Here is an 11,206-nt window from a genome sequence, read left to right as displayed (position 1 = left end):
CATTATCCTGATGATATGCCTTTCCATTGAAAAGTTTACAAAAACACATTTACATAAAGAACAGTGCAGATGCAAAGTTTGGTAACAGAATGATGGCACAAACATTACAAACCGTCATCTGCACTGTTCTTCAAGCAAATCTCAGATAGCACGGACCCATCCAAAATTGCTATATGGCACGATCTGCAATTGATTGAATACCTACCTGCCTGTAGTGGTTGACTAGAGGCCACCACCAGCATATCAGATTCTAACTCAAGTAGGCTTGGCCTATGGGTTTGCCATTATTATTATAGGCAGATGTAAAGTTAAAAACAATGTAACTAAAGTAAACAAACCGTTCACCAAAATAGGATAGGTTCCAGATATGTAGCCTAATAGTCCTAGATGCCAGATGAGGGGTTAGCGTTGCGTGTGTAGGCCTATTAAAGCCGCCCACACAAAAGCAATCTGAAAAATAATAGGTTGATTGAATTTGAACCAAATCAATTGAAAAGTGGTAGCCTACATGTTAAAGGGGACACGAGCAGCGAAGAAACAGCAGTGGAAAGGCCAAAGGGTTGGTCTACTATTTTGGCGGACCTGTTCTTCAACCGAGAACAACCTTGTCTCATAGACTAATCGAATCTTCTAATCGAAATGTTCTGTATGCACAAAAAGCTTATTTCTCTCAAATTTTGTGCTCAAATTTGTTTACATCCCTGTTACTGAGCATTTCTCCTTTGCCGAGATAATTGATCCACCTGACAGGTGTGGCATATCAAGATGTTTAAACAGAATGATCATTACACAATGCACCTTGTACTGGGGACAATAAAAAGCCACTTTAAAATGTGCAGTTTTGTCACACAACACAATGCCACAGATGTCTCAAGTTTTGAGAGAGCGTGCAATTGGCATGCTGACAGCAGGAAATTCCACCAGAGCTGTTGGCAGAGAATGTAATGTTAATTTCTCTACCATAAGCCACCTCCAACGTAATTTTAGAGAATTTGGCAGTACATCCAACCGGCCTCACAACCCGCAGACCACGTGTAACCACACCAGCCCAGGACCTCCACATCCGGCTTTTTTACCTACGGGATCGTCTGAGACAAGCCACCCAGACAGCTGATGAAACTGAGGAGTACTTCTGTCTGTAACAAAGTCCTTTTGTGGGGAAAAACTAATTCTGCTTGGCTGGGCATGGCTCCACAGTGGGTGCGCCCATGCCCAGTCATGTGAAATCCATAGATTAGGGCCTAATGAATTTATTTAAATTGATTGATTTCCTTAAATGAACTATAACTCAGTAAAATTGTTGCATTTAGATTTCAGAATATTCAGAATAGTTTGCATGCTTGCTAACCCTTCCCCTTACCTGAACCCTTTAACCTAAACTCCTAACCTTAACTCTAACCTTAACCCCTAACTCCTAGCCTAGCTAACGTTAGCGACAACGAATTGAAATTTAGAACACATACGTTTTGCAAATGCGTAACATATTGTACAAATTGTATTTTGTAACATATCATACTAATTTGCATGTCCCGGTTTTACATTTACTATGCTACGTCTACCCCTGAGTCCAGATTGCCGAGAAAGGGGCTTATTTTTTTTTAACAATGTCTAGCAACCCAAAGGTTGTGTGTTAGAATCTCATCAACTACTTACTACTTTTGAACTACTTTGTACCTTAGCATGTTAGCAAACCATTCCCCAGCCCTAAACCACACTTAAATGTTCAACCTAACTTCTAACCTTAACCCTAACCCTAACCCTAACCTTAACCCATAACTCTAACTCCTATCCTAGCTAATGTTAGCCACAACAAATTGGAATTTGTAACATATGCTACAAATTCCAATTTGAATTGCCATTTGTAACATATCATACGAATCGTAAATCGTAAAATATCATACTAAATGGATGATGGACATCCACAAATTAATACATATCATACTAATTAAGTGTCCCGGATATACATTTACTATGTTACACCTACCCCTAAGTCCAGGCTGGGGCTTATTTTGCCTAACATGTGCCTTGGTTGGGTTTTGGATTTCCTCAACTAAAGTCCTGATGGTATGTATGCCCTATATCAGCAACATTGCTGACATTGTATTCCACATACCTTTGTTGCAATAAAATATGTGAAATTGTATTGTAGGCCTAACCCTTTTCAGGAAAGGTAGAGGTCAGGTTTAGACTTATCAGCCTATCTTCAGCCAAGTGCTTTTATCTATGCCTATTTGGCCACAGGTGTGCAACAATGCCAACAATATAATATTCAATAACACAGGATAGGCCTATTGTTTTCTACCTTATCAAGCTCTAGAAAATACCATATATAGGCCTATGCTGCATTTTTTGCATGCAGATTTATGTCTTGTTCTGACATCTTTGCACAAAATGTTTGGGTATTCCACAACCCTTATCAAAGGTGTGCTTAGAACATAAGCTAAGCCTATATATTTTCTATCAGGTCATGGATGGCATCAAATAGGCTACCTGCGATCAAAAACAAGTAATACGAGATGGTAATTACATAGACACAGGATATCTCCACTTGAGCCGTCATTTAGGCCTAAATGAGCATGTGTTAATTATGTAAGACCACCTTAGACCTATGCAGGAAAAATAATCTCCATGCCACTCAATACAGCCTTTATCCTGTAATTTATACCATTCGTGACTATGGTTGGTTGGCATGGTCACACAAGCAACAGCCCTGTAGACCTACAACACAGGGTACATCGACCAATAACTCGGGTTTTTCATGGGATGCTGCAGCTACTTCCCGTGGCTATGCCTATACCCATGCTGAGAAGTCTTTAAGTGCTTGTTCGTCTCCATCTGTGATTAAGGTCCTGCATTTAGCCTTCATTGCCCACAGAGGACGCTGTCCTCTTGTTATTCATCTACCACTGGACATGAGTTAACAAGTCAATTAATTTCAATGAGTGAATATATACATAGGTTTACCACATTTACAAAGACTGAGGAAGGAATTAACTAAATCGATTTGGTAAAAATGGATGACTATATTCGTCACAGAAACAGTTTAAAAAGCGGCATGTTTTAGAAATCCATAAAAAGAAATATGATTACAATTTCTCATTAATTACATATTTTACAGTTGGCCAACAGTGACTGTTTCTGAGACCATTTCAGAATTAATTTCAAAATGTATCGGCATAGAAAATTGACACGTGTTCAGATCTTTGATAAAAACAAAGTAAACACGCATGACTTTTTTTTAGTAAACCGCTGAGTTTCATTTGAATATTTAAGGGAGTAAATTCATAAACTGATTGTTTTATGGTTTACCTTTATTGAACGTCCCGAGCCTGTGTGTCTGAATAAGCAATGCAAATAAATACAACTTAACTACATTTGGAGTTAGGCAAGTGATTAAACATTCACATCCAATTCACAATCATTTGATTGCAACATTATTTTAATTAGGCTATTTCTACATTTAAATATATATTCCATATTTGTTAAACCTTTTATAAAAGTCATAATGTGGACATAATTTACAACCTTTTTCAATAGAATTTTGGCAAATAGTCCATGGGGAGAAAAGTCTAATTCTTTTCATTAATTTAACTTATTCATCCTAAATTGTGTCAAAACATGACACCTGGGGGGAAATTATCTTGTCTGTTTTGTAATGACGAAGGTTTGTTTCTTAATCTGTGATACTATAATAGCTAGTATAGAAACGTAGCCTAGTTGAATGAATTGTATTAGTGGAATAGGCCCTATAAGGAAATATAAATATTTTGCACAATATTAGTTTGCTTGTGGACTATTATGGGAAAATATATTGTTATTTTATTTATTAGCCTAGGTCTACGGGGAAATAATCTAATTGTTTTACCAAATGTGCCCTAATACACAATATCCTACTTTGTTGTAGGCCTATCTTCATCTGAGGACATGAGCGTCTATAATGTTGGTGTTTGAGTTGTGAAATGATGACCATTATAAAAAAACTTACATCCATAGGCTTACAGTGCATGCCGAAAAGTATTATTGCTCTTCCGGAATCTAGGTTATATTATCAATAACTATAAATCAGACCACAAACAAAAAAATCCTCTAATTCACCATAATGTTTTCATCTCCCCAAACATGTGCATCAAAATATGATATAGGCCTACTCTGCTGGTATTGGCTATAGGCTGTGCTCGATGAAAGTAATTTGCCTATTGCACTTTCATCGATGTTTATGCCAAACATTTTGTGCTAACAACTCTGTCCTCATTTGCTACCTAATTTGACTCTATAAGACCAATAACACAAGGGCGTAACAGCCTACAACCAAAGCGCAAAGTGACGGTGGACTTCGTTGTTATCGTGTAGCCTACACCCCCACTCTCTCTCTACCTCGCGCTCTCTCTCTCTGCCCGTCTCTCTCCCCCTCGTTCTACTTCCCATCTCTTCCTTAATCCCATTTGCCATTGTACGTGCCCAATCGCCGTATACTTTCCGCATTTAACTTGGATGACATTTTTATTTCATCATTAGCATCCGGCGCCAGACTGACGCGGTGGACACAGTTGCATTTTGACAAAGGAACGCACAAGACTTGGATGCAATACTGATATTATTTTGTCCTCTCTGAAGACTATTTGCTTTTCTGATCTGTATGTATTTTTTACGTTCTCGATCAACTGCGTAATCAAGAAGATATTCCGCATTTCAAACATCGCACAGAAGGACAGTTAGTCCTACCAGTTTATAATATCCCTCTTTCTAAGTGAGACTTTGTTAATTCCAGTCTTTTAACACTTACATTTGTGGTCTACGGCATTCGGACCACAACCTCCAAGCAGCAATGCCCGAGACGGCCCAAGAGACGTGCACTCCGGTGAAAGACTCTCCCTTTTTCATTAAGAACTTACTTAACTGTGATAGTAAACCATCCAAACCGAAGCCCATCTTCGCCTCGGCAAAGGCGGCGTTTGAAGGGGGCTTTTCCCTATCCCAGGTCGGGGACTTTAACTTTCCTCGCTTTGAGTTACCCACACAGAGGTTTGCCTTACCGGCGCACTATCTGGAGCGAGCCTCAGCATGGTGGTATCCCTACACGCTCAGCGCAGCCAGTCATCTACACAGAACGGAAGGTAAGCCCATGCACTTCTGATTGTCTTCTCTTTCTTTACCTTTTACATGATTAATCAGAACGTATAATGTGTGCGTAATATGTATAGCGGAAATTGCTATGGATTTTATGGGCTGAGCTTTCATCTGTCAAAGTACATTCAAACAAGGATAATCATTCTTGAACTACATCCATATCCTCATTTTAGGGGGTCTTGTATTTTATGTCACTAATGATAAGCATTTCATTCAGCTAGGCCATTGTTTGTCATCATTGTAAGTTTCTCGTCGAGGTTATGTTCAACTCAAAGGTATAATAGCCAACTGTTATTTGCTCAAGCATATCTAGTAACAACGAGGCATTGAACATGCAGTCACGTTTATAACCAATATATATTTCCTGTCGTTATTTTAGTTGCCGAGAAGGCAAGAGCAAGAGACTCTTCTCCAACCTCAGGCACGGACCGCGACTCGCCAGACCTGGTGCTCAAATCCGATCCAGACGGCAAAGACGAGGACAACAAAAGTGGCGATGAAATAGTTCTAGACGAGAGTGATTCTGAGGACACAAAGAAAGACAGTGGGGTAGACGACAGGAAGAAAAACGAGGACAGTGACGAAAAGAAAGCATGTCGAAAAAAGAAAACACGCACCGTGTTCTCCCGGAGTCAGGTGTTTCAGCTTGAGTCCACCTTTGACATGAAACGCTACTTGAGCAGTACCGAGAGGGCCGGATTGGCTGCGTCACTGCACCTGACAGAGACACAGGTAAAGATTTGGTTCCAGAACAGAAGAAATAAATGGAAGAGGCAGCTTGCCGCTGAACTAGAGGCTGCCAATCTGAGCCACGCCGCTGCACAGAGGATAGTGCGAGTGCCCATCCTCTACCACGAGAACTCTGCCTCAGAGACTGGCAATGCAACCGGCAACGTTCCTGTGAGCCAGTCGCTCCTTACCTTCCCCCACCATCTCTATTACTCTCACCCAATCGTCACCTCTGTGCCACTACTCAGACCTGTTTGAAAAACAAGACGTTGTTATCTATATTCCTAACTCGTAGGCCTACAGAACATTACACAAGACAAACTAAAACAATATTTTTCTAAAGAAGAAAATACAAATAAAAAATAGGCCTATAATTTCTGTTAAAGAGAATATATTGTGCATTTTTATATTAGGGTGAAGTTTACATTTTGTCTGGCATAATTTCACGCCAATAGCATATTGTTCTTATTAAAAAGTAATATTACGGAGTTAACACTGCCCCAAAATACATTTCAGGAAGTCTGCCCCCCACTCCCCCCTTCAAATTAATGAAATGTCTTATGATAGCATTCTAGCGCATGGGGTCGTAGCATTTGACCCCAACTGGTGTTTTCATTGTGTTTTCTCTTTTCTCAGCCATTTAGGAATATCGAATATCGAACGAGCTCAACACTCTTTACTCAAAGCGCTTTAAAAGGGGACAATCAAGATACGCTGTTTTATGTACAATATAATTGTAGATTATAGGCTTATTGTTTTGATGTACTGATTCTAATTTCTGCTTCCTCGACAATGTCCTTATAGCACAATTAAGAATTGAATGTCATTACTTTTTGTGTTTTTGAAACAATAACATGATGTACAAATGTATATGGATATATTTAATCGAGTCAATGAAATGAGCTACCTGTTGACGCTATTCCTTTGTACAGAAAAAAAAAACTTTTTGATATTGTATTGCTGAATTCTGTTGTGAAATAAATGGAGATTATTCCATTCTTAAATATGTCGAATCAGTGCGTATTCAATAATCTAATTGGGTGTAGTTGGGTGTAGTATACAGTCTATGCTTAGGGCATCAATTCTGAAATGTTATAATTTTGCCAGTTTGTCTACCAAACAAAAGTCTATTGTCGACTTTCAAAACGTCTTCATGAACAGGGTTGATTGTTAAATAATGTAAATAAATAGCATACCTTAACAAATAAACAAACCTTTATTATAGACCCAATATAATTGTTGTGAATTTCAAAATGAACATGTCGTGTGTGAGATGAAATCAGTATACGCCTGGCATATACAAAGAAGAGGATATTTGTCGTCAATTCCCTTTACAGAGGCTCGACTGGGCCTATCTAATTACAAGTGCTACGGGTCTCGAGCAGACCACGTGTCCTACACTCTTCGGAGACACACTGCCATAGCCGTTGTTGACTGAATTAGATTATTTCAGTTGAGATGCTAGACATATTGTATACAGTATATTGAAACAATTATCCTTGGAGGTGGTGAGTAGGCCTGTAGCATAAGGACAATAGATTAAGTTTGAATGAATCAACATTATGCATGATGCATTGTGCATATACATTGGTGCAGATTCACAAACTAGCTAAACCCACACACTAACCCTTCTTTATTTGCTATGATTATTACTTAGTGCAGATAGTGCAGATTGTATTTGTCATCCGTATTGACTGCAGAACTAAATACAGGTAGGCCTACCCGAAAACCACGCGCTTATTTTGGGAGTCCCATCATTATGCGAATAAAGAACATAAGCAGGTGCGTAATCAACCTGCTGTTACGCACTGTAAAAGTTGTTTTACATTTTTTTTTTTTAAATGGCTCGGTCAATTAGATGCGTAATTGCCACCATCTTGACGAAATTATGGGGCAATGTAGTCTATTCAAAAGAGAAAATGAATTGCCTAATTCTAGGCTATTCTAAAAATGTGCGTGTGTGCGTGCGTATGTACGGCGTAAGTGCGTGCATGTGTGCATGCGTAGCTCCTTATAGGTTAATGTTTAACATTTAATTAAAAAAACCTATACGTTTAATTTTGCAATAATAATCATATTACTTATGGATGCAGCCTTTATGACCGTCTTCGGTAATGGTGCACTAGACGGGTGTAGGCTAATTATCCCACCAAATATGCCCTTCTTCTCTCACCTAATAGTTTTATTGTTTATTTTGCCTATGTAGTTTCACATGGATCAGCAATAGATAGAGAATTAGGGTTTGCTCAATTCGGTTTAATTTTCTAAGGGTTTAGTTTGGTCTCATACATGGCTATGCCAGGTCGCAGTTGTAAACGAGAACTTGTTCTCAACTGGCCTACCTGGTGTGAAATAAAAAATTATAAATATTCACACACCAATGCCAATGTCTCCGTAGTGCTCATGCCTACAATTCACCTGTGGAATGTTTCTGACGTGGAGCTATTGCAAATGCTCGAATAAATATGCTAAATTTTTGTTGAGCGGAAAACCTTTGGTATATTGTGAAAAAGTGTTCTTAAGTATTTCGATCACCATAGGCCCACATAAAGGTTTTAGGAAGTTCAAAAGTTTTGATAGCCATTAGGCTATGCACGATAACGCTTGACGCAGACTCCCTCCTCAAACCTTCACATGTTGTGTCCACGATATTTTGTGGACTGACGTTTTCCTTTGAATCCATAAGGAAATGTACTTTGTTAAATCGTGTTTCACCTGTTTATTGTCAGTCGCTCATTCCTATATTTATTTTGGACGAGATAAATTGGCTGAAATGACACACAACATTAGCTTATAAAGTTGCGAAATAGTTCACAAATGTATTATCTAATGTTAGGTGGAACAATATCAATATCAACATGCAACGAGTTGACTGTATGTATTTACTGTTGAAGAGAACTTTATCATTTTATTCAGGATTCCCTCCATTTGAGTAGAAACCAGTCAACTCTTTGCCTCAAAGCTCGTGTTCTGCTTTTGTTTCTAATGCAGTTATCGAAAACAAATCAGTAGCTACTCTATGCTGACCGCACCACTATACAAAGTGCGCATTCAAATATCGTCTGATAATCACTAATGTATTGACGTATTATATCATGCAAACTCATCACGGACCCATTACAGAGAATTAATAGATTGATATGGTGTTCTTCCCCGCGCTGATATTGATCTGCAAACGTCTGTAAAATATTGTTACAAATAAGGGCATTGTTCACGGGCAGTTTTGGTTGCGCTCATGACCTTGATTTGCGCGCATAAATTGAAAAAAGTTGCCACTCGATAATGTCCATTTGTAGAACATCTTTATGCAAAGGAGAAGGGGCGAGAGCAAAAATCGGATAAAGTACATTTGCAGGAACGGGGCAATGGACATAACCGCAGGCGGCTCAATATATTACATTAAAATAGAAAGTTGAGTGCTGATTTTAAACCGGGCCCATCAAATGGTATAGTGCCAGTTAGGCCTATATTTTGATCAAGTGACAACAGTTTAAGTATTTTCAGCCCTTTCCTGAAACCCTGGGCATCTGTTCACACATGTGATTCATGCGAATATCTGTGGAGATATTTTGGTGCAATTACTTTACTTCATATAGGCCTAGGCAAACGTTAATTGAGTTTAACATATATTCGATATTTTCAATTGTATGCAGGCTTGTGGTAATGTATAAACAATACATAGATTACATGAATATACTTTTTATCATTTCAAATATATACACATGTCCTATGCAAATGAATTTATATGTTCTTACATAGGCTACGCCTATAGGTGAGAAGCGGATGCTTCAAATCCATCTATCTAACTCCGATATGTATGAGGAGATGTCTTGTGTAGTGCTTGCTGCCAAGTTTGGATGAATGCTCTGCCAAATTGGGCACATTTGATCATCTTACTAAAATCAGTTTAGACATATATGGGATTGTAATGGGACTCCCCACAAACACGCCACCCCGATTCAAGTGACTTTTCGTAGCAGTTTAGGGGAGTATTTTCCACAACCCTAACCCTTTTCTGTAACCCTTACCCTTTCCCCTAACCTGCTATGTTAATTATCCTAAACTGCTGCGTACGTTCTGCTATCCTGCTACGAAAAAGTCGTAGCTGTATAGAAGTGGCGTGTTTTTAGGGAATCCAATGTTGTTATGGCCTATAGAAACCCCAGAACCACGTCAATGCAACACATTCTTGACACTTACATATTTTTTAGGAAACGGAAATCTTCTTTACAATAGTATCCCATTTGCTTTCGTGATTGAATGCAAGCATCAGATTTTCATCAAAGTTCTATTAAGTGAAACATAGGTTGCGGGGCACCGTCTGATTGGAACAGTTTAAATTTTAATTGTGTTTTTAATTTGACATATAGTTGCTGTGAAGAATGACACCGAAACGCCAAGGGGCGGTCGATTTTCTTAATTTCTCCCCGAGGAATTGATGAGTCTATCAGGGCAGTAAATTGGAAAGCCATTAAAACTCAATGGTTAGGTTGTTAATTGGAACTTGATGGATAGGAGCCCTTGGATAGGCTATACTGATCCAATCTTCTTGACTTTCTGTTTTCCAATAAATTACCCAATTCATTTCCAGCCTCAGATTACATAAATTGTACACCTCCAGGGCTCGCGCTCTGCTTTGCTCTTACGACCGCTTCGACCACCCCCTCCCACACACACCCTCTCTCTCGCTCTCTCTGCGATTTGAAAAAAGGAGCAGGGCTCAGATCCTTGAATGAAAATCGAAACATAATCAACGTTTATACTTACAAAATTTATTGATATCATTTTCTCTGGTAATTTCCTTATTTTAGAGTTGGACACGTCATATATCATAATACACACGTGTAGGGGTCTTTGTTTAATATTTATCGAAGCTTGATTCTTAGATCAAAGCTGCTCATAACTTCATCTGTCTTTCCAAGACCTTTTTCTCATAGTAAAAATCTTGTTCTGTTATTGCAGGGGGGCTGCCATACAACACCTATCATTGTGACAGAGCACGAATTAAGACCGCGCCATGCTGTTTCTGAACATGTTTTCTGCAAACCAGAGGGGTAAATTCAGGATCTTCAGACACGTTACCTTTTGGCATATATTGTATAGGCTTAAAGTTAATGATAACGACATTTAGGCCTAATTTCTTTTGATATAGGCCTATCGGTCATCATGAAAATATATCTTCAGATTTGTTTCAACATCTGGAGTTTAATTGGTATTCATGTGTCGGATTAATTATGTAATCATTTCTTGATAATAATATACGGGTATAAATAAAGATTAAACAGACATGGCTGCTTTTGACAAAGGTCTTTGTTTGAAAATAGCACGTATAAATCGTCTCATTTAACTG

General features: G+C 38.6%; 1 protein-coding gene across 1 annotated transcript; it reads left to right on the top strand.

The window, feature by feature from the left end:
- Positions 1–3,013: 3,013 nt before the first annotated feature.
- On the top strand, positions 3,014–6,998 carry LOC139417467 (homeobox protein HMX3-like). The gene is made up of 3 exons (XM_071166752.1): positions 3,014–3,041; positions 4,821–5,114; positions 5,507–6,998. The coding sequence occupies exons 1-3, from the start codon at positions 3,014–3,016 to the stop codon at positions 6,112–6,114; spliced, it is 930 nt and encodes a 309-aa protein (XP_071022853.1). The 3' UTR covers positions 6,115–6,998.
- Positions 6,999–11,206: the final 4,208 nt, after the last annotated feature.

The sequence above is a fragment of the Oncorhynchus clarkii genome, chromosome 1 (assembly GCF_045791955.1).
Source record: "Oncorhynchus clarkii lewisi isolate Uvic-CL-2024 chromosome 1, UVic_Ocla_1.0, whole genome shotgun sequence".
Lineage (NCBI taxonomy): Eukaryota > Metazoa > Chordata > Actinopteri > Salmoniformes > Salmonidae > Oncorhynchus > Oncorhynchus clarkii.
Note: the sequence above shows the minus strand (reverse complement) of the source record. Positions and strands in the feature narration are given on the sequence as shown.